This window comes from Lithobates pipiens, unplaced genomic scaffold (assembly GCF_037356315.1).
Source record: "Lithobates pipiens isolate NorthernLeopardFrog02 unplaced genomic scaffold, aLitPip1_a1.2 Scaffold_25, whole genome shotgun sequence".
NCBI classification, from domain to species: domain Eukaryota; kingdom Metazoa; phylum Chordata; class Amphibia; order Anura; family Ranidae; genus Lithobates; species Lithobates pipiens.
This window is the reverse complement of record NW_027507787.1, coordinates 39,808,583-39,832,994: the sequence shown is the minus strand read 5'-3', so window position 1 is coordinate 39,832,994 and position 24,412 is coordinate 39,808,583. Positions and strand designations below refer to the sequence as shown.

General features: G+C 42.6%; 1 protein-coding gene across 1 annotated transcript in view; it reads right to left on the bottom strand.

Annotated features, from left to right (window-relative positions):
• The window catches only part of HELLS (helicase, lymphoid specific), a 36,927-nt gene that overhangs the window by 1,065 nt on the left and 11,450 nt on the right, over positions 1-24,412 (bottom strand). Inside the window, exons 2-20 of the mRNA XM_077454293.1 lie at positions 19,494-19,612; positions 18,345-18,467; positions 18,076-18,123; positions 13,637-13,661; positions 13,471-13,532; positions 13,339-13,380; positions 13,018-13,242; positions 11,673-11,855; positions 9,337-9,480; positions 8,837-9,033; positions 8,657-8,753; positions 8,345-8,506; positions 7,333-7,472; positions 7,118-7,256; positions 6,309-6,392; positions 6,093-6,212; positions 5,871-5,987; positions 5,190-5,349; positions 668-764 (exon numbers count right to left, since the gene is read on the bottom strand). Of these exons, the coding sequence (XP_077310419.1) occupies positions 668-764; positions 5,190-5,349; positions 5,871-5,987; positions 6,093-6,212; positions 6,309-6,392; positions 7,118-7,256; positions 7,333-7,472; positions 8,345-8,506; positions 8,657-8,753; positions 8,837-9,033; positions 9,337-9,480; positions 11,673-11,855; positions 13,018-13,242; positions 13,339-13,380; positions 13,471-13,532; positions 13,637-13,661; positions 18,076-18,123; positions 18,345-18,467; positions 19,494-19,612 (2,284 nt within the window). The remainder of the gene's footprint in view (positions 1-667; positions 765-5,189; positions 5,350-5,870; positions 5,988-6,092; positions 6,213-6,308; positions 6,393-7,117; positions 7,257-7,332; positions 7,473-8,344; positions 8,507-8,656; positions 8,754-8,836; positions 9,034-9,336; positions 9,481-11,672; positions 11,856-13,017; positions 13,243-13,338; positions 13,381-13,470; positions 13,533-13,636; positions 13,662-18,075; positions 18,124-18,344; positions 18,468-19,493; positions 19,613-24,412) is intronic.

The following is a 24,412-nucleotide window of genomic DNA, read 5'->3' as shown; positions in this document are numbered from 1 at the left end:
ACTTGCAATCGATTGCAGGTAAAATGTCAAGCTCCTGCAGACTCCAAGACCCCATTACACACTACACAACTTTTTGCTCAGATTTCCTTTAGACTTACCAAAACCATGTAGTGCCCGATTGCATATAAAATAGACCCTCTTAAGGTTTGACCTCGGTTTTGGTAAATCTGAAAAAACCACAGAAATTTTATAGTGTGTATCCAGCCTGTGTCCTCACCTCTGAACAGGCGATCAGTTTCAGATCTGTAGCTTTCTGTGGAAAGCACAAAGTAGGAGCATGCTGATCAGCATTCTGACAGTGAAGAGTGCGGCTGCGTGGGCAGAACACGTTACTAAAAACAGAACTTATTAAAATTTTCACATTGAAGTTAAAGGATAGAGTATGGACATCACTTTCTCTGCAGCCCCATCTCTTTCAGCAGCACCCAGCACCAACTGCCAGTGCCTAGGGTCCCAAATGGGCATTGGTCAATATCTGCTGATACTTTAACCCACTTGGCTACTGGGCACTTACCTCCTTCCTGCCAACACCAGTTTTCAGCTGTCACGCTGAAAATTACATGGTGATGCTACACTGTACCCAAAATGAAAGCTCATGGAAAAGCATAACCGCTAGAAAATTTTAATTCCCCCCCCCCCCCCCAAAGACAGAACCCCCAATTCTTACCTTTCATGATCCCGGGACTGAAGCAACTCTAGTAATTCTTTTGGATCAAGACAGCTTTTAGATTGGTTCATTCCATTGTGTCCACCTTTAAATTTATCTGGGGGAGAAAAAAAAAAAAAAAACACATTTATATACAAACTAAGCTAAAGCTGGGTATTTCACATTCAAAACCTAACCCCCCCCCCCCACACACAGACACGTGGAAATCAAGAAACAAAACCCCGATCTGCAGACCTGAGAGCACAAGCACCCTAATCCCCCCGGGTCAGAGGGATGAACCATGGGGAGAACCACACCAATGGTTCACCATCAGAACTAAACAGTGGTTGTAAACCCTTACAATCTACTTTGACCTACAGGTAAGCCTAGATTAAGACTTACCTGTAGGTCCAAGAAATATCTCCTAAACCTATACAGTTTAGGAGATAGCAGACAGCGGCGATATGCCACTCTTGTAGTCAGTCTTCAAGCAGGAAATGTGATACTCCTAAGAAACAAGGCCTTAGGGGTGCCTCTGCTACACCCAGACCCGAGAATGAACTGCTTGTGAAATGAGATTATACGTGAGGGGAAAGAATAAGGCCCGAGGAACCCCTGCAAAATGGCAAAATACCTCAATGAACACCAGTGAAATAGCCCAGACACATACCGCCCCAAGAGGGTGAGTGGCAAAAAGACCAATAGCAGGAGTGCGAAAAGCTGAATACCCGGGAAAATAGTCCCATGGCATGATACAGACATACCCAAGCCCCCTCCCCCTACTTGGAACAAGCTGGGGATCAGAAAAGAACTGGACTGATGTCCCCAAGTAGAACTCCAGGCAATAAGTTTAAACAAGATCAGAGCCAAGAGTGGAATCCAAAACCATTATGACATCTGCCAAACCTACCCCCCCAAAGACCGTCATGGGGGCGTGGCTTAGAAAACACCCTGAGAGAGACTATACATTCCTGGGCGGTAACCAGGGCCTCAACACAACAGGACATCAACTGAAGAAAAAGTTGCGACTGCTTCTGACCCAAGGGTGAGCCCAGTGGTGAAGTGACATCAGCACCAATCAACTAGCCCCCAACAACGGCTGGGCTGATGGAAGTGATAGCAAGCATGGTTAATATCGGTATGGATGCCAAGACGGCCCAACCTGAAACAAACTAGAGAAATGGCAGACAACCAGACATGAGAACAACAACAATACCCCCCCGCCTAACTAAGAATGAAACATGAGCAGAAAAGTCAAGACCACCATGTAAAAGAACCGGATGGACCCCCCCACCCACATGTAAGTGGCAAGAGAGCCAGAGTTACCTGCAGTGCAGAGACCGGTAATTAACTGAAAACTCAGGGCTAGTGTACCCACAGGCAATGGTGGGTAGTCGTATAGATGTGGTGAATGAACATGCAACATATGACGTATGGTATATGGGTGAGAAGATTGTGGACAATCAATTAACAAACGAAACCTCAGCCTGTATGGATCTATAGACTTGACAGATCCTGATGTGTGAGCCCTAGCTACCTGACCCAGGTACAAAACACGACACAGACACGATGGGACATGACAATCAACAGACGAAAGACTACGAGTATGCCATGAGTGAACGCCGCCCCTCTGAGAAACTCTATCATAGTATTTCAGCCTTGGTGTTCAGTCTCAGACATGCTGGCAGCAACGCCAAGACAAACACAACTCGCCGTGACAGAACTGCTGGACCAAGCGCCATGACAGAAATGCTGGACCGAGCGCAATGACGGAGAAAGCTGGACAGACCGCTATGACAGAAAATGTTGACTGAGCCCAGGAAGTAGGTGCGCGGAGGTGGACGACCATGACGGTCGTTGTCCCCCCCCCCCCATGCAATGCACATGGGAGAGAGGAGCTGGGGCAGCCGATCACCCCATCCTCATGCTGGAAGAATCATCCCCACACTGGAAGCCTGGTGAGGCTGAGGGACCCAAGTGAATCCAATCTTGTGGGTATCGCCAAACCAGCTGGAAGATCCAGGTATTACATGTGTTCTACAAGTCCTAGATTCTTACATGCTCTACAACAATGTCTGTGGCAGAGACTTCTTCCCAATTTAAGCACCTTGTTGGCTGCTAGGCCTTGCGAGAGGGACTATACAACCTGAGTGAACATCCAGCTGTGAAAGGATATTCTCTGGATTTAGTCAAAGAGTTCTTCATTATTGACTTTGACACTAAGAGTACCTGAACTTTCCTCCTAACCCTCTGATCCCATTTTAATAAGCTGTTAACTAAGTTTTTTGCAAATAAATAAATCCCTTTAAGTGGATGCGTCGTCAGTCTCAAGTTACTGGGCCATCTACCACGGGAAACCCCTTGACATAAATAGAGAAGGCAAGGGCAAGCCCAATCAAACCAGCAGCTCCTTCGGGGGTTAGTGCTACATACATCTTACAGGTTTGGTACTAGAGCAGTGGTTCTCAACCTAAATGCTGTGACCACTTGATAAAATTTCAAGTTGTGGGGGCCCCCAACCGTAAAAGTTTTCGTAGTCTGGGTTGTCAGCACTAAAAGGCAAGATAAGCAATTTGCACCCCTAACCCATGGATATTTAGTACTCCCTGGTTCCTTTCCACTCGTACAGTATTAAAAACCCTTATGGTACATTTTAGGATGTATCTGTTCATCTGGGGATTTGGCAACCCCTGGCAAATTCAACCAACCAAAGGGGGTTCCTGACCCCAGGTTGAGAGCTACTGTACTATAGAAACAAGTTTCTCTACCATCCCCCATGCAAATGTAAAATGTTCATGCCACATGCAAGTCACCAGGAACGTCAAAGTGAGCACAATGATACCAGACCTGTGTAACTGGTAACCTGTGAAAGGTTTAGGCATCACCTATGGAGATATTTAGGTACTGTAGTTTGTCGGGTGTATGCAACTTTAAACCGACAGGTATCCATTTACTTGGCGCATCATTTATATTTAACAAAAAAAAATGAAATATTTTAATGTGTGCATATACACACACACACACAATATAATCAAACACAAATTTCTCTATGTAAATAATTTCTGAAGGTGCCATTGACATGAATCCATGCAACCCCCCCCCCCCCCATTCAGAAATTAAGTGTAATAAAATAGTGTGCGCAATATTCTTCATTCCAACTGAAATGTAATACTTTGTACAAAATCCTTTGTTGGTAATGACAGCCTCAAGACACTTCCTGTATGGAGAAACTAGTCGCATGTATTCAGGTGCGATTTTGGCCCATTCTTCCAGTCTTCAAATCTTGAAGGTTCTGTGTGCCTCTATGAACACTGATCTTTAGACTCACCTGACTTGAATCCAAGAAGAACTAGCAGCTTTATTTTCTTTGAAAGGAAGTTTCATTGGCCGTTTTTTGAAATCTTGCTGAAATGTCTACCCTCATTTCCTTGTAGATGGCAGCTATTCAAGAAGAATGTCTTGGCATTCTCTTCACCCCCCCCCCCCCCCCAAATTCATCCTTCCTGCAACGACGGTACCTGATGCAGATCCTATATCTGGCACACACACAGCTGGCCCACACCTCTGACAAACACACCCCCTGTACACAAACAGCCTAGTCTTTCCCCTTGTACTCACAGCCCCTAGTGCTAAGGTGGTCTTCCTTCCCAATGTCCCTGTGTAAATTGCTGCCAGCAAACAAAAGCAACCAGAGGTGGCAGAATAGAGCCTGATGTGATCAGTGACACTGAACAGCAGACACTGCACGAACAGAGCCAGCAGCCCGATACATTACCCCACTCCACGGATCGTGGTGTGTGCCGAGCCAAACAGGGTGACCCGTTCAGATCACCGATCATGGACGATCCGTTGCACCCCTACTGGATGGCATGGCTTGTTACTGACAAGTGGTGAAAATTTCAGTCGCTAGCACCTTCAGAAATATTTACTCATCTTTACATGCAGTCTCACAAACATGGGCTTTTATCCACACAAGCAAAAAGCCCCGGGGGAGGGGTTCATTTAAAACTTTTGCTCTAGTTTTTTTTGGCCCAAAAATTGCCTAAGACCCCCAGGAGCCTTAGGTTTTCTGAAAGCAGAGGCCTTGTAGAATAAAACAGTTGCATATTTGCACAACTGTTTATCAAATGCATTTTTCCTGAAAAACACCCACTATGGTTATGTTTTAGGAAATTGCTCTCACTTGTGTTTGCATGATAACCCACGTGTGGTGTGATTGCAGTTTACCCAAGATGCACATGTTTGCATTTGGTACATGTAATTTTGTTAATATTTTTTTTATATTGATCTAGGGGTTAAACGCCATTGTAATAGCATTGGGCAGGTGATCCTTATCCTTTATGGACCCAAGGTCTCTCCTGCACTCCAAAAGCAGCCAACACAGACCTGCTCAATTAGCCACTTTACATCCAGTTGAAGGAACAGCATAACCTTGTGGCTGCTATATGGAATATTAGATTGCGTGGGATAGCAGGCATTACAAGTATTGTACTAGATTAACAAGATCTAAACTATTGGTAAACTACAAGTGTAGGCAACTTACTTTTGTGGATCACCATCTTCTCTAGCTTTCTTTTGGCTGCTGCCCTTTCCACAATCTTTTGATCTACAGTATTTGCAGTCACTAGTCTATACACCACAACAGGTTTTGTCTGACCAATTCTGTGGCATCTGTCCTGGGCTTGAAGGTCAGCTTGAGGATTCTGTGCAAGACAGGATGGACATTTTAGAAAATGCATCTATACCAAGGACACAAACAATTTGTGTAAACATGTAACTGGTAATTAAAAAGTTCCACTATGCACAAGTATTAGGCTAACAAACCAGAGTAATGAAGGTCCCTTTAACCGCACATACAATTATGACACTCAATCTCAAGATTCAAGGCAAGAACCTTGTTGCTGAGCGGAGAAAGATGCTACCCAGTAACCTGTACTTCTAGATGCAATTTACCACTAGTGCTGTATTTGATTTAAAGGAGCCAAGCAGCATTAAACACATGGTACTTGAATGGAGAACTAGGGTGTTGGAAGACCACAACTAGAACATCAGCTAGTCGTAATTGAAATCTCCACAGTTCTGCTCCGACTGAAGTACTACAGAAACACCAGGATCTATTTGGTTTACATGCTAGCAAGAAAAAACACTTAAAATATTGTCAATATAGATTACAGAATTAACATTTGCTGCATCTTACATTGAGACTTTTGAAAAATGCATTTACCCAGTCACTGTCATAAAGGATTACTGTATCTGCTGCTGTCAAGTTAATTCCCAGTCCCCCTGCCCGTGTGCTAACCAGAAAGATGAAGACATCAGGGTCAGTATTAAACTTGCGCATCTGCGAGAAAGGGAAAAAAAAAAAAAAAAAAAAAGTTAAAGTTAGAGGGGTATTGCAGAACACATCAATAGGTAAACCGTATCCATATACAGAGCTGAACCTTACATTCTCTTCTCTTTCTGCATATTTCATAGTGCCATCCAATCTACAGAAGGTGAAATTTCTGTAATAGCAGTAATCCATTATTATGTCCAACATCATTGTCATTTGTGAGAAGATCAAAATCTAAGAAAAGATGCACAATAAAAACAGATATTACAAAAAGGCAGGATTTTTACTAAACGCACAAACGGATAGGTAAAAAGCAAGCAGCATTAATACCTTGTGTCCCCTTTTCTTCATTTCTGGCAACATCCGATCCAAGATCAAGAACTTTCCTGAACTATTTATCAGCTCCTTATCAATCTGGTGGAAAAAAATTAACAAATGCTTGTGTGACTTGTATGGTATTTTGCACAGAAACACACTGTATTTATCCCCGCAATATACATAGCCAAGTGTACTCAGCTAGGCTCCTCAGTCACACCCTATGATGGACATAACACAGGGACTGGGTGTGACTGAGCGGAGCCGAGCACACTCAGAAGGCGCTTGGCTCCTCTCAGTCCCGCCACTGGACCTGTTCCATCATGGGGGTGGGACTGCAAAAGGAGCCGAGCACACTCGGCTTTGTGTATGTCGGCAGCACTCGCTCCTCTTAGTCAGCGGACATCGGCGCCAATTTTTAATAATCAGGCTGCAAAGAAACTGGGCATTTGAAATGTAAGTTTTTTCCTTAAAATTACCTTCTAAACTCAGGGTGCATGTTATACGCCGATAAATACGGTATGTGGTGTGGGAAACGCAACAAATCCTCAACACTGCCATACACTGAAAAACTGCACTCAGTTCATGCATCTGCCACCAGTGTTAAATGTTAATGACACCCCAAAAAGATAGCAAAATGTAGTGAGATTGTAAGAAATCACATAATTCAGAATGCAAAATATAAAATAAAAGATGCCTGCACCTTATTGCACGGTGCAAACTGAATGGGCTTAAATCGCATCTGAGCATATGTGAACCCAGCCTTTGTTGCAGCTATAAAAATGTTCTCTTCAGTTACACATAAAGACCTCTTGAAACCTCACCTTGAACTCCTGGGTTACGGGATCTAGAGGATATTCAATCAAATATGGGTGGTTACAACATTTTCTCAACAACATCATGATATTCCTCATTTTAAGGTTCACTTCTGCACTCCCTGGCAGATTGACTTCCATCACAGCCCTGCAGAAGACAGAATGTTTAATATACACTAAACATACAGCTGGTCCCCAATAGAGCAGAGTTGCATAGCAAATACCTTTCTTGCTCAGCTTCCTGCTGTTTGAGGAGGCGGCTAAAAAACTCATCCGGAGTTTCTTTAGCCGCCTCACAATAATTCACCACTTTGCGACTTCTTCTTCTCCCTCTTCCATTAGTTATTTGCACTGGCTCCGTGGGCTAACCAAGAAAAAAAAAAAAAAAGGATGCACATTAGGCAATGTTTTATAGCATTAACAAAAAAAAAAAATGTCCGAGGGGGAAATTAGATTACAATTCCAAAACACAGATAGACCCAGAACAATTCAGTTAAGCTCTGCGTAAAATATCTTAAAGGGGAACTTTTCAGCCTGGGTCCCTAACTGACAACTTCTCCCTGTGTGCTGTCTGAGCAATTTGACCAGCACAGGATGAAAACTCCTGTGCAGGGATGATGGCAATTTAAGCTGAGCATGTGCAGCAGTTTACATGTTGCAGAACTGTGAGCAGGCAGTTGTGGATTTTATGGAAGATATTTCATGCCTTAGATACTGAAGCCATTTTTCAAGACTGAAACTAGGCATGCGGTTTATATTATTGGAAATACTGAAATTAAAAATTTGGCTGCCATGGGAAATTGCTTTTTTTAATCTTCAGTTTCACAAGTCAGTGTTTTGTACTAAATGCTCAGTTTTATTCATAACAGAAAACCCTAGGAATACATATGAAAAGAATTTTACACTGTTACAAAGCATACAACCAAATCTTTAATGCCAAATACACCAAGTGTGCCAATGCCTACAAACCGACTAGTGGCGCTATTAATATAGTGTACTGTAATAACTTCTAAAAACACAAGAAAACTCGCAAAAGTTTACCTATAAAATTTGTGCATGAATTTAGTGATTTCCTACTCCGAAAGGAACAGCAATTCACATGAGAACTGAATATGGGGGGGGGGGGGGGGGGTGTAGGAACCCCACACATGCATGGCCCCAGCTGATGTCGCAATGCAAAAGGAGACAACATTTTCCAAGGCAGACCAAAAATAAAAAATACAACTTAGTGATTACCTTATCTTGTCCCACAATTTTTTCAATGGTCCGATTCACTATAGCTGTGTAAAACTCCTCTTGTTTCTTTGTTAACGGAGCATAGACAATAACTTCACGTTTTGGTGGCACCTCCAATGTTACATCAGTTTTTAGTCTTCTTAACAGGAAAGGTGTTAAAATCTAGAACAACAAAAAAAAAAAAAAAAAAAAAAACACACAACCCATTATAAATATATAAAGTTTGCTTGTGCCAGAGAACCAGGGATTAATGTAATGGCATATTATGGGGCATGGGGACTGCTCGATTCAACATTTAAGATATGTTATTACCTGGTGCAGCATATGTAAAATGTTCTGTTCACGTTCCTTGACCACAATGTCTTTAGCATTCTGAGAGATACCAGTTATATCAAACCAGGATTCAAAGCTTTAGAAAAGTAACGAAAATGGAAGGGTGAGAAAGCACACTGTAAATAGCCAATACGGTGAATTCAGTCAGTGTTTAGTTACCTTCTCAAATCATCAAACACATCTGGTAGCAGGAAATTCAAGAGAGACCACAGCTCTGCTAGGTTGTTCTGTAGTGGTGTGCCAGTGAGGAGCAGCTTATTGTCAGACCGAAATTGTTTTAATTCTCTTATAAGTCGACAGTTCATATTTTTAATCCTGTGCCCTTCATCTAGAATCATGTATTTCCAGGATCTATGCTGTAGAATTAAAAAAAAATAATAAAATAAACACCCCCACACACCATGCAATACAGACTACCTCTCTCCCCCCACCCCCCCCCCCCCCCAAAAAAAAGTCCTTCTGCCCAATTGCCAAGGCTAATCCAATCACTGATGTAGCTTCCACCACCCCATCCAGCACTATGTTGCCTCCCGCTCTCTAGTGAATGGGTGGAAAGAGGCAGAGCTGTGGTGACGACCTAACAGTCTGCTCCCTGCAGCCAAGAGCGACAGCTTGCCGACCCCTGCTTTAATGCACATCTGTACAATATTATACAATACCTGCAAGACTGGACGATCTCTCATGGCAATCTCAAAAGATGTGATAACCACAGGATAAGTCTGCAAAACCCCATCTCGTTTATTAATTTTTTGTGCCAATTCACGACGTTCTTGTTGGTTACCATGGTAAAGCAGCACTGGAATCTGGAACACATTACAAAATGTATATTTTCAGTGGATTTCAATGAAATTAAAAATAACCTGTCTGCACATTGTTGGACAGCTTTTTTTTTTTTTTTTAATGGTGTTGCAAGGGGTTACTCTAGTGTACATCCACAATTGTTCTATTAGTTTTCTTATAGAAGTTCTTTATACTATAAATCACTGCTCAAAACAATGGCAACAAGTGACGATTGTACTAGTTTGAGTAACAAGCTGCCCTATTCATTTGGCTCCTTCTAATGGGGGGACCCACAACTCAACATTTAACCACTCCCAGACCAGCTGCAGTTTCACTGCGGCAGGTTGGCTCGGCAAATAGTCGTTACCTTACGTCACTTTCGCCTTTTGGCCACTAGAGGTGTGCACGCAGAGCAGATGCGATGGTTTGTGACAGAGCAAGAAACAGGATCTGTGTGTCAACACACCGATCCCAGGCGTCTCAGGAGAGGAGACAGTATGAACCACCGATCTCTTCCCTACAGTTAGAACACACCTATGGAACCCAGTTAATACCTCTCAGTGAAATTTACACAGTTAGTGCATTTTTTAGAGCACTAATCACTGTATAAATTGTCAATGGTCCCAAAAATGTCCAACGCAATATCACAGAAGGAGAAGGAGGAGGAGGTTTTCAAAATAGTCGCTCCTTTATCTGGTTCCCGACCGGAGCACGCCGATGTACGTCGGCAGAATGGCACGGGCAGGCATATTGGCGTACAGGTACGTCCAATCTTCAATGCCGCCCTGCCATCGCGAGCGTGCCGCCAGCGGTGTGCTCGCATGCCGGTCGGGACCCCCGTGAGTCCGGTCACAGGTCCTGCGGACTCAATCGCCACGGGCATAACCGCAATCGTCTCACGGGGCAGCTGAATGGAGGAAATGCCGTGTAAACAGCATTTCCCCATTCTGCCTAGCAACTAGTGACGCTGATCTCTGCTCCATGTGATTGGAGCAGAGATCAGTGTTCACTAAATGAAAGCGCATCCCCCCCCCCCCCAGTTAGTAACAGACCCCTAGGAACACTTAACCCCCTCAATGCCAGTGTCATTTACACAGGAATCACTGCATTTATATAGCAGTGATTACTGTATAAATGACAATGGTCCCAAAAAAAAAATATATATATAAAAAAAAAAAAAAAAAAAAAAAAAAAACTTAAAAATGCCATAAAACTAACCCCATTTTGTAAAGGCTATAACTTTTGCACAAACCAGTCAATCACTTGTGTTTTTTTTTACCAAAAATATGTAGAATACGTATCGGCCAAAACTGATGGAAAAAAGCGTTTATATATTTTTGGGGGATATTTATAACAAAAAGTAAAAAATAAGTTCTCAAAATTGTCGCTCTATTTTTGTTTATAGCGCAAAAAATAAACCGCAGGGGTGATCAAATACCACCAAAAGAAAGCTCTATTTCTGGGGGGAGGGGGGGAGTAAATTTTGTTTGGGAGCCACGTCGCACGACCGCGCAATTGTCAGTTAAAGCGACGCAGTGCCGAATCGCAAAAAGTGGTCTGGTCTTTGACCAGCAAAATGGTCCGGTCTGTAAGTGGTTATATATTGCAAAAAAAAAAAAAAAAAAATAGAAACGGCAGAGGTGATCATTTTGTTTGGGTACAGCACAATTGTCAGTTAAAGCGATGCAGTGCCATATCACCAAAAAAAAAAAAAAAAATTGCCTGGTCATTAAGCAGCCAAATCTTCCGGGGCTGAAGTTGCTAAAAAAGGGCTTTTGCACACGGTAGTGTATTTATAGACAATTCAACAGTCCACGATCTGTGAACCTGTGTCCCGAGACGCGTCATTCCACTGGTACAGCATAGAGAAGCAACCAGCTGCCCCCCTCAGAGCCCACTCAGGAGGTGCCTCTGCCCATCCTATACCAGTCATATATGTTACTGCTCTTTTCATACTGCAATGTTCAGAGAACAGTTAAAATGGATTGGATAACTGCATATCAGTTATTAGCCATGTTTAGTGTATCAAAACAGCTGAAGCCCATCATTACGTTGTCTTGAAAACTAACTGGTAACATTTATTTTAGGGACACAACTATGAAACATCCCTTAAGTAAAAGTACACAAATCCACGAGTACACTTTTGAACTAAGGAAGCCAAGCATGCACAGCATTAAAACAAGCTTAGTATAGTTTAATACAAAAATAAAATTACCCCAGGAGAGAACCGTTTAAACTCAGATATCCAGTTAGGAAGAGTAGACAAAGGGCCACAAACCAAGAACGGTCCAGGTACACCTCTTTCAATCATCATTGCTATAGTAGCAATACATTGGACAGTCTTCCCCAATCCCATTTCATCAGCCAAAATGCCATTAATTCCATTCTCCCACAACATCTGTTAAAGAGAAAAAAAAAAGGCTTACTACATGAACAAAGTGAAAATGTTACTAAAGCAGTAAAAGACAATTAGCAGAGACTCCATACAAAACAAGACTTTGTAACAGATGTACCAGTCTACCTACTCCGTTCCTGACCGACTTTAGCATTTGTCTGTACCCAGGCTGCCACGCAAATTCCTCTGGCCAAATCGGTAACACAATATAAAACAAACAATTGGAAGCTTGGATACAATTTTTTTTGGCTTGGCAGCCTGTTCAGATTTTCATTAAGCCAAGTGTGATATAATGGAAGCACTATTGGATCTAGAATTTCAAGGAAACTGACAAACTTGCACCAAAAGTAGCTTGTATAAATACAAAATGTGTAGCGCCGATCTTGAATAAATGTCCAAAGTGAAAAAACTACAGAGGAAAACTTCAAATTATGATTGACCATAAACTGCATGAAAATTAGCCTCTTAAAACCTCTTATTTCAATGGAAATGTGAGGCGTTAATCTGCAGGAGGCAGGCATCTCCTGTAGAATGTATTTTACCCAAAGTGCGGTCTGTACATTCTACACAGTGACATCCCACGCCAGTATATAATGCACTCACCAGAAGAGATGAGCCTTCTGTTATAAAACACATGGATCGGTGGTGATGTCAGCCAGGTCTTGATCCCCTGATCAGCATCCAGGTGGAAGTGGAATAAACAGCAAACTTTTTGTACTTTGCCATGTTAGCGCAGTAGCCCCCCCTCCCAATACTTAGGCTGCTTATGTGCATCTTTACTCCACTGCCACATTTCAGCCCCTGTAATCCAGCTAGGCTCGTGCAGTAGGGAGCTGGCTGTGAAGACTCTTCACTGTCCCTTACTGGAGATACCTGCACCCTAAGCCAGCTAGAGTCGGCTTGGGTGAGGACATAGATGGATCCCTGTACAGGTAAGTGTCCTAAAATAAAAAAAATAAAAAATAAAAAAGTCAGCAGGTGCAGTATTTGTAGCGGCTGACTTAACTGGGAAGCCTGGAGCTCCAACATGTTGGACAAAGTGCCAGTGCAGTCATTCAAGGCGGGGAAAAACCCTCATGAAAAATACAGACTTGAACATTAAATATTTAATGGGATAACAGTAAAATGCCTGCAGTTTCATGGAATTCCCTTAAAGTTAACCTACCCTGAGCCATTCCATGCCTTCCACCTGGTACCAGCGCATCACACCTCCAACAAAGTACTTTGGCTGCTGATAAGGAACTGGCTGGCCATCTACTTTCCTCACAGGGTCCAGCATATGCTTAGCACTGTCCCTCACAGTTTGAGACAGGCGATCTTTAATTACGGTGTTCGAATCTCCCATCTGCTCAATTTCTTCAGATGTTAGTTTACAGGCAGAAGAATTGTTCTATTGGGGTGGGGAAAGGAGAGCAATATGAAAAAACAAAAAAACAAACACCCAAACCCCCCCACACACCCCAGTACAAATTCCTCACACACATACCTCAGACTCCTGCTTGGATCGTTTAGAGGCAGTTAAAATATCCTTAAAAAAAAAAAAAAAAAAAAAAAGTTAGATTCCAATAGAATATTTTGCAGTGCTGCAATTCTATTAAGATAAAAATGCTCTTCTTACTTCTTTTGACATGACATCTGAGATGCAATAGCTTTCCTGGCGTGGTCTTTTCTTTGCCTGAGCTGTAGGAAAAGAAAAAGCACCCCTTAACTGCCACATAGCACACACTGGGTGAATGTACATACAAATACCATAACACACCAACCCACACACCACAAAGACTCACCTGTTTTGCCAGAAGTTTCTTTTGGCTACAAATAAAAAATAAGAGCTGTAAGCATATCCCATATTTCACAAAGTGAGTGAGTTACTAAATAATGTAATACTACATACACATTATCTGGATGACTGAAGTCATGCCAAGTTCACTTTGCAAAGTGAGAATTTTCCCCTGGGCTTAGTGATGGATGAAGATGTACAGACTTCAATCACCTAAATTAGGTGCACGCAGATATGATTTTTTATTTTATTTTTTTGTACTAAAAAGTTGACTGCTACCTACAGGATTAGCAAAGAAAAACTAAACGATAGCCCAAGGTAACCTGTCTCACTGGGTCTGTAGCAAAATATTAGAAAGCACGATTGTAAAACACAGGTAGGACCTAGTCCCCCAACAGACTCCAAGAAAAGTATCTTACAGCGAGTGTAAAAATATATATCTAATTCATAGAAAATTTACACAGAATTATACCTTGGAGATGTCCAAAAGCAGTTTGAGGTATGGGCACCCCTAGGGTGGAAACCAAGTCAGCAGCTACAAATACTGCAGCTGCCAACTTAGTCGGACACTTACCAGTCCCAGCGATGTGGGGAAACAAAGCGCTGCTCGTGTCCCCCTCTGCGGCACAGTGACTGGCCAGGCAATCTGGGACATATCCCAGAAGATTGCTGAAGGAGGTGATCTCCCTTCCGGTGCACCAGGAAGTGGGATACCAAAAAAAAAAAAAAAAAAAATCCGCTCACCAAAAAAAAAAAAAAAAAATTGACATGCCAAAATGTGGCATGTCAGGGGAGTCACCTTTCCTTATAGTGCAAGTTCAATTTTTGGGCTGAACTCAGCTTTAATATTGCATTGCCCAGGTAGCATAACAGCAAGATCTAAATCTCTTGTATACTCTTAGAGTAGCTGTTAATAGGAACAAATAGGAATAAACATTCCTAGATAGAGTTCCAAACTCGCATTTTGTATGCTTCTGGCAATTCCCTCAGCTAAGGGGGGAGACAGAGCATGTGGCCGCATTAAGGGTCTTCAATCTTCTTCCGCCATAGCCCTCTGAGCTTTTCGGAGTGCATTCTTGTTCGCATCTATCCATGCTGAGGCTTCAGCACCATGTTCAAATTAGTGCGTTTGCCCCCTTAAGGTTATGTGTAGTTTAGCTGGGTAAACCCTTGCATATGAAGCCTGCAGCTTTTGCAGGCTTTTTTTAATCTCAGAACCATGACCTACTCTTCTGGACAGCAGCTGAGAAGTCAGGGTAAAAGGACTCTTAAACAAGATGTTTTTTTACCTCTGGCAAGCGTCAGAATAGTTTGTCCCTGTAGTTCAATAATTGCACCAATAGTGGGCAGGGAGGGTGTCCTGGTGGTAATTGTCTTGCCAGGACTGAGCCCTTTCCACCGCATACAGGTGTGCACAGTAATCCACTGCTCCACAAATTGGGTCACCGCCCTCCATCTCAGGTAACCCCCCTATTCACACATGGAGAATTGCTTAAGACGCAACAAAGTCATCTGCACACATCAGTGGCTTTAGCTAAGCGTGTAGTGGATTGGGACTGAGCATTTTGGCAAGTTTGGGTGGGATGGGGGTGTCCAGTCTTTTGGGTATTTAAGTTGACACAAAGCATGTGGTAGGGAGAAAGTGAAGGAGGGGGCGCGAGTAGATACCAAAGCGGTGCCATTTTGGTGATCCAGCCGCAGGCCGTCTCCTCGAGTCAGCATTGCCACCGTTCAAGGGTAGATGTCTGGGTGTGAAGGAAGATGTTCCCCTGTGTTTAACAACTGAAGATGGATCAATTCAAATAGCACAAGCTCTGAAGAGGCATATGCTCACAAGCCGCTCCCAGGCTAGTTAGAAGGGGGGGGGGGGGAGAAACACACACACACACACACACTTCCTTCATCTTGATCCCGCAAAGCTGACAAGAAGCTTTGGCTATATTGATCCAAAAAATACCAGATTATCTTCTGCTTCCACTAGGATCCCTGTACCTGGAGACCATCCTGTCCAATGGATCCACATCCAGTATCCCCAAACTACAATAAGTGCTGAACAAACCAAGTGAAGGAACCACTACTCCAGGATTCAGGTGCTGCCGACTGTGGAAGCCTGCATACCAATTATCTACACCTGTAACGCCCTTGTCTGACATTCTGCCTAGAATAGGATCCAATCCACCCCTATCCAGTAGGACTTGTCCAAAGCTGCAGACAGACAAAATGGCCTCAAGTTCAAATTGGGCAACTGGGAGAGGAAACTCTTTAGCGATCACAGGTGAGTAGCCACACCTCTGCGGAAGCTGGAAGCTTACTGCAGCTAATTACGGGGTTCTCATGTGCAGTCAGTATTCACAGGCAAGAACGCACCCCTAATGTTCCTGCTTTAAAGCAGGTTTAGCCATGTTGACATGTCTTAGAGTACGTGTCAAACCAGGTCTCAGGGCCAAATCTGGCCCACCAGACCATTTTATGTGGCCCCTTGCATCCAGGGCTTTTGCTGGCAGAACATGGTGGAACTCACTTTCTCCACTTCCCATTCACCACTGTTACTTGTAAAGGTAGAAGTCTGTGTTCACAAGGACAGCCTTCCTCAGAAGCTTGATGCTCTTAAATCCCTGCCTGCCCTCATGGCGGAGAGATGCCGACAAATGAGCTTCCTGCACGCCAAAGCCACCTACACTGCTGGAAGGTACTAGAGCCAGGCCAAGTAGGTGAGATACAAGGAAACTTGGGGGGGGGGTACAGAGGTCAGAGAAGAGACGGGGGAGGAAGTGAGATGTGGACAGCCTGTGAAAGAGCCAAACCCTGCACACTGCATAGCACACCCCTAAACCATGCACAGCCCTTTGGAGGATAACCATAATGCTGATTCGGGCGCAATGAAATAAAGTTAGTTTTCTGCATACTAGGGCAGGGACAACATTCTCTGCCTACACCTAAAAAGTTCCAGTAAACATTGAAAAATGACATGCCTTGCAGTATACGCATATAGAAGTAGCCTTTAAAAAAAAAAAAATCAAAGGAAATCTAAAAATTTTATGTAGAGCCCGCTTAAAGAGCAGAAGGAACATAAAAACCCCACACACCAAATATGCCAACAGCACAAACCAGGTGCTACAGTGGGCTTACTGAAAAGCATAGTAGCTTGTGTTTTGAGAGCGCCCTTTTCTCCAGCTGCAATCATCCACAACCTAAAAGTTCTCTTGTCCATTCCCCTGAACAGCAGGCCAGATTCTTTACCAACAAAGGGCTATAGAACCCTCTACCTTAGGTAGGATATGCTAGAAGCAGCGGTTTTGTTTTTAGTCAGTGCAGGTAAATTTAGGCAGGCCCAACAGTGAGCTAGGCCTGTTTGTTTTTGAGAGTAGCAGCAGGTGACAGAAGGTGCCAGAGATGAAGTACATGTCAGTTTCTGGAAGAGGCAGGGCAGAGTGCATCTGAGAGCCATGAACAATCCCCAGCCAGGTTTGGCAGGCCTCATACACACACTCATGGTCAGCCTGCTGTGGGAGGAGTGAACTAGTGATAGCGTTAGGCTGTCAGGGCCCTTAACGGAGCCCCCCTTTCTAGGTCTTTCGGGACTGGAGTTTGGAAGGAACCACTCCATACATGGTCATTGAGAGGTGTCTGGAACAGGAGGAAAGCAGTAGGGAGCATTGCCAGGACCCATTCTGGGGTCAGTCAGTGACAGGCAGTGTGGAGATCTGAAAGACATGCCAGGATTGAATGTGAAGCCAGAGGCAGAGACTGATGTCGCTGGGGTTTGAGTCAAATTGCTGCAGCCAGGACTTGCTGGGATCAGTAGTCCAAGATTCAGTTAGCACAAATACTTATTTTTATCGCTATTGGTTGCTAGTGCTACATCAAAGGGGCCTGCAGACCCCTGACAGAAAATTGTGGCTATTGGACAGTTGACTTATTCAGAGTGAGGCCTAACAGGATTCTAGGATTGTGCAGTAGAGAAAGTGAAGTTGACTCAAGTGATGTGCTGGAGGAATAAGGCGCTATATATCCCTCTATATAGGGAAACCAAGTTAGAGGACTGTTCATTGACTGATGCATGTATGAAGTGAATGCCTGGCCAAGATGTGTGGAACCATTACGTTTAGCAATCCCACTACAAGGAGATAAGGAGAGAGTGCCACAGAATGCAGAGGCAGCAGGATTTAGGAGGGGGGTGGAGATAGAGCCAGCTATGACAGTGTTCAAATTTTAAAACAGAAACTGCTGTAACATAGGGATCCCTGGGGATTTAACAAGCCATTTTATTTTGCCGACCTTTTTATCTTTGCGTTTTATTAAATCTATAAATAAAATATATCGTATCTTTTGCACTGCAGGCTTATGTTGGATTAAATAAGGCAGTTTAATATTAATTGGCAGATTGCAAGAAGATTTTTCCAAGTTATACACCTTTTATGTCTATAAACTTTAAAATTCGGATACCTGTCCAGATTTCGGCTTCTTTTCAAGTTTTTCTTTCCTTTTAATCTCCTGAAAAAAAATAAAATATATAATTTTGTTTAAAAACCCAAGAGGAACGCTGTTACACAGAGCTGTATCAAAAATTCAGTCATCTCTGGCTGTACCCAACTCTACAGCAGCAAATGTTACCTGAACAAGCAAAATGGCTTGCCTTACTTATCCACCACAGTGCACATCTAGACAGCATAGCATGACTTTATGTACATTAACAGTGCATGTAAATAACTTACCTCCAGCTGCTGCTGTTCCATTTTAGTTAGAAGGAACTTTGAATAAATGTTACTTTTCTCAAGCAAATGCTGAAGCCTTTTATAGCGCATTTCATTGGAGTCTCTTTCCCAAGACATCTGAGCCTGCAAGAGTAACCCAGATAAGAAACTTGACAGAAAAGAATAGTTTTGTACATCTTTGTTAATGGGGGTACACAAAGTATTGTGTAGTACAAATAAAAGTTTTTACATAGAGAAAAAAATAAATAAAAAAAAAAAAAAAAAGGCACTAAAAACTAGAACTCCATTCACTTTTCCCACTGTCTGGCCAGTTTGGGGAAGAAAACACCCCCCCCCCCCTCTTCCAAAAGCTGCTTTGTAGTGCTGGCCAACACTGTACCCGGTCAAGGAAGCCCATCTAGTCAAATGGCCCTCCATGGCTAGTGTCCCATCACCTTAAGGTGGCAGCACAACTTAAGTAGTCAAGAATATGAAGAAGCCTTGTGTTCGGTGATGTGCAATTAGGTCTAAGGCGAGGGATATGCAATTAGCGGACCTCTAGCTGTTGCTAAACTACAAGTCCCATCATGCCTCTGGCTGTCATGCTTGTGGCTTTAAGAGTCTTGCTTTGCCTCATGGGAATTGTAGTTCTGCAACAGCTGGAGGTCTGCTAATTGCATATCCCTGGTCTAGGCCCTACAGTTTCCCCACATCTACCTGTATAAAATTTCAAGCTACCATCTGTAGACTGAAGGAAGGAACAAAGATCTTGAAGTTAAGTTTCAGCTGGTTTTCTAACAACTTGGAAACATCTGCAGATTTAAAATAGAGGACTGACAAAATATGTTCTTAAAGGGTTAGTTCAATAGTGCATAAAAACAGAAAATAAAATTGAACAGCGGACACACCCCTATACCCTTGGTCCCCACAACCTATGGAGCTGCTCTAAGCAGTAGATCTTTTCAAGCCCCAGCTTGCCATCTTTTAGTTGCACTTCTATAGCAAAACTAAAATAAATATACCTACATTTATATTGTTAGTTTTAGGTAGTCTATAAATAAAAAAAAACTAATGTTTTAAAACATGGTCATGTATTAAAGGAGGTTTTACTTTGCAAGCATGCTACTAGAGATAATAAAAAATAAAATAAAAATCCAAACATATTTGCACCTTTTCCATCATTTTGCGCTCCTCAACTTGAGCTGCTTGCTCAAGTTTTTCCTCTTCCTTTAACATTGCTGGCGTTATTAATCCATCCAGTAATTGAGCCATCTCAGATTCTGATGAAGCTGCAAACAAGAACATTTGTTTTAAAATTTGTAGTCCCATTTCTTTAGCTGCAAGGTTTAGATATTGAAACATAAAATTCCTGTTCCATTTTCATTAATGTTCCAGTGGGACACTTCACATTGCAAACTTCTTCAGTCACATATGGGCTGAAAGTCTTTTAGGGCTCTACTACAATGATGGTATTCCAAAACAAAGTTGCCCATTATGGAACACAGAAGCTCATTGCATGCGTTATGAATGTCCCCCCATAAGATCCCATTTTCAAAGTTAATGGTTTCAAGAATCCTGCCATTACATGAAGCAAACAAATACATTAGCATTCGGTTTACCTACAGGGCCAAAGTGGTTAGCACTTCCGCTTAACTGCACTAGATTTGTTGGTTCAAATCCCAACCACATCACTACCTGCCAGGAGTTTGCATACTCTCCCTATGTGGGCCTCCTCCCACACTCACAAGACATGCTGGTGGGCTGGTAGGTTAATTGGCTCCTGACCAAACAGGCCCTAGTATGTATGAATGAGAGTTAGACTGGCCATACACCAGACAATTTTCTTTAGATTTACCTTCAACTGTAGTGCCTGATGGCATACACATTAAAAGTGTTTAGATTTACAAAAACCATATGAGGTCAAATCTAAAGGAAAAAAATTGGAGAAAATCATAATAGCAAGTTAGGAGCTAGTTTTTTGTAACTAACAAACCTTATGGATTTAATGTCCCCAAAGGTGAACTTCTTTAGCCCTTTCATAGCCAAAGTATTTTTTGTACACGTAAAAAACCCACACATTCTCCATATCATTTTAGGCTTGAAGATTACATAAACACGATTAGGACAACGTCTCACAGCTTGTGATTAGCGCTCCACAGTGCACGTGCTGTTTGCAAACATGCCTGAGCTCATCCTTGGCCTCCACCTTCTCTGGGTTCAGATGCTGATCTTCCCTGCATGCAGTCTTTTTTCCCCGCTTGTACTTGCCTGCTCTGTGTAATGGTTTTGCACAGAGCAGCCCTGATGCATCGCTGGGGGACCCCAGAAAAGATTCTGGCTCCTGCCTTCAGAGTGCCCCAATTGCAAGCTGCAAATTATAGCAGTGTGCCCCCTACAGCAAGGACACAAAAGGTGTATAATGAAAAAAAGCTGCCAACACACAAACAAAGTCCAAGAAACAATAACAGGTAACTAGTGTAGAGCTAAACAAAATGCGACTAGATGAAATGACAAGTCAGTCGCCTCAAATAGACATGGGTTAAACTAAAATAAGTGGCATAAAAACCCTACACCAAAAAAGGAGGTAATACTAATGAACCACAATAGTTCAATAACCAAAATGTCCACATATAAAGTGTCCAATAAATGGAAAACTCTTCAATCTCAAACTGAAGTAGGGAACATGTGGTCAAGATGGATAAATGAGCAGCACCTCTTTGCTAAAGAGGGACCTCGCCATGTCCACCTAGATTAAGATCCTGACCAGCACAGGAACTTCCAGTGAGTGGATTTGAGTTACTTTCATGGCATCACCATCCCTTTTGGCTCCATCTCATCACTGCGGATCCAGTACTTATAAGTGCATTAGACGCACTGCCGTACGGTAAGTGCATCTACCTGGTGTGGCAAGAGTACCCATCTTCACATTTGAATACCTTCTAGATGTATACCATTATATATTCAATCCATCTGCATTTCTGATTTATCCATCTTGACCATGTGATCCCTACTTCAGTTTGAGATTGAAGAGAAAGTTTCCCCATTTATTGGACTATTGTGTTTCATTAGTAATACCTCTTTTTTGTGTATGTTTTTAGGTCATACTTATATACACGTTTATTTGGAGGAGACTTAAAAATGTCATTTCATCTAGCACTACACCATTTACCTGTTGTGGTATATTGCGTTATAAGTGAAGAGCGGGTGTTTAATATAGCAAAGGCGCATTTAAGAAAATAAAAGAACCCAGGCACACCGAAGTCTAGAGACAGAATCCGGATGGTAGTAGTGTCCTCAAATAGGATATGCTGCACACCCATGTGGTGTGCAGCATATCCCTTTGATGCCATGATTTATTGCGCCACTGAATGTATTGCTCATCACACCGAGTTACATTCTTTCCCAGCCCCTGCTTCTGTACTGAGTGGCACCCGCTATGCCGGTCCCAGAGGGCCCCAGATGGGCAAGCATTCAGGCAGCAGCCCAAGCGCCAGGTCAAAATTTCTTGTTATGTCGGCTGACAGCACTATAAAAGAACCTGAAATCAAAACTGACAAACCAATGGCCTAGGAGGAATAACCATCATGATGATCTAGGAAATGCTTTAGACCTTTTTACACTGGAGGAGTTTTAGCACTAAATGGCACCTAAAACACCTCTAAATGCTCCCCATTGTTAAAAAGTCCTGCAGTGTCTTTGGGGGCGGTGGAGGAGCAGCGTATACACCACTCCAACATCCCTGCCCATTGAAATCAATGGGCAGCACTGCTTAAGCAACGGCGCTACGCAAGCGCTAGTACGTACCCCTTTTCTTTGGCCACTAGCAGGGGGAGGGTAAAAGCACCCTACTATGGGGCTGAAAATCTAGCAGTTCTTTACTGCCGAGGCTCAGTTCACATATGTGCATGCATGTTTACACCCATGTAGTGGGTACAGCAGCCCATTCATTTACTGCAGGCATGTTAAATTTGTGCAGCTGCATCCTCTTGTATTGGCTGCTGTGTGCATCTCAGGGGAAATACATTGGGCGTTAGTTGTTGGTGCTGTCCCCATGCACAGCATTGGGTGGTGCCAACTGTTGACAGACCACAAGATCATACTCTCTGCCTGACATGTGTGCAGGGGTGCATTTCATAGGGAATGATACAGCTGTTTAATAGAATCTGAAAGTAGAAGTGAACATATATATAAAAAAAAAAAAAAATCTGCCCATACATGCATCTATAGTGCTGCCACCCTTATGTATATGCAACACCAATATTTCCTGTACAATCACATAGCACTGATATGACAGCCTGGAGGACTTAGTCTAGGTCAGTGATGGCGAACCTTGGCACCCCAGATGTTTTTAAACTACATTTCCCATGATGCTCATTCACTCTGCAGTGTAGTTGAGCATCATGGGAAATGTAGTTCCAAAACATCTGGGGTGCCAAGGTTTGCCATCACTGGTCTAGGTGAACCCATTTCTGATAATATGGGTGCGCGTATGTATGTATACACATTCTACATGGGGAATATGGGTGGAATACTAAGAAATACTAAAGAACTGCTGGGTGCTACAATTTATGTCACATGGTATTTGCCCAGCAGTTTAAGCCCAATTTTTTGGAAATATAGTAAAAAAAAACCCCACCAAAATACATAACTACATTTTTGATAAAATATAAAAGAATTTTATGCAGAGTAAATAGATACCAAACACATCATGCTTTAAAATTGCGCATGCCAGAGCAATGGTAACAAACGGCGTCAATGTTATTAACTATAGGAAACTCTTTAAAAGCCTTTACAGGTTACCACTTTAGATTTACACAGGAGGTCCGGTGCTAGAATTACTGTCCGTGATCTGACATTCATAGCGATTGAGGTACGCCCAATAGAAGCAATACCCAGAGATACCCTCACTGATAATGAAAGGTTCTCCCTTCTTTGTCAAACCTTCTGGATTTATCGTTTGGGTTCTATCGCCTGAAGGTATGAAGAAATTGATGTTCAGTATTATGTAGTGGTAGTTTTTAATTAACTTTGACTTTTAGGTGGTTTTAAGCAATTCAATTAATGTTTTTTATTGGCGATTAGTTACATCGTATCATGAGTGCATTTTCATTAGTGGTTATTATCTTAGCGACTGTATTTATTAGTGACATTTCATATACATATTCACCATATTTGTAGTATATTCTTATAGGGTTCTTTTGTGTAATCAATTTGGTATTTGTGACTAGTCACAAAAGTACCATTACGAGTGGTCACCAGATGGACCAATTTTTTGATTGACATATTATATACTTTATATATTCATAGTAGAGTTTTTATGATAATTTATTTTTTTTATCGGCGATTACTTACATTACACAAGTACTTTTACCATTAGTGGTCACCAGATGGATCATTCTAGTGATATTTATAATTAGATACTACTTTATACACTTGGGGTGCGCTGTAAATCGGACACGGTTTCAGCTGGTGCGTGTGTACACCCTGCACCACGTGTATCCGAGCGGTTGTTTGGTCCTAGAACTTTGGTGACGTTACTCTAACAGCATACATTTTTTATTCTGACTACGATGTATGGAAAAGGGCCAATCATGGGCATACTGTGCGATATATTGTTTTAATTCATTAGATGACCAGTTTACCTCTATCCGAATGTGGGCATCAGCGTCGGACTAGGCATTTTCATTTTTTCGCTGCACCACTTGGCGGGGGTCTGATATTTCTGTTACAAGGAACCAAATATCTTCAATACTACTCCCAGAGATGTTCTGCTCAGTGCATTATTGAATGCATCAAAATGGTTGCAGATATCCAATTTGCACACATGGAAATATTTTTATTAAGGATGCAACGGATCGTTCCTTAGATCAGATTTTTTTGGATCAGCAAATAATCTGCAAAAACCTGTGAAAATTCCACCACCATATAGTCCCCACTGTAATGGACATCTCCCCCATTGTAGTATTGGCAGGGTATGGCAGAGTATTGGGGGATGACTGACTGCAATTGTCACAGAGCAGCGCTGTGGGCACTACAGATCCAGCCCACAGTGCTGCCGCCATCCAATCATTTGACGGAGCGATCACATT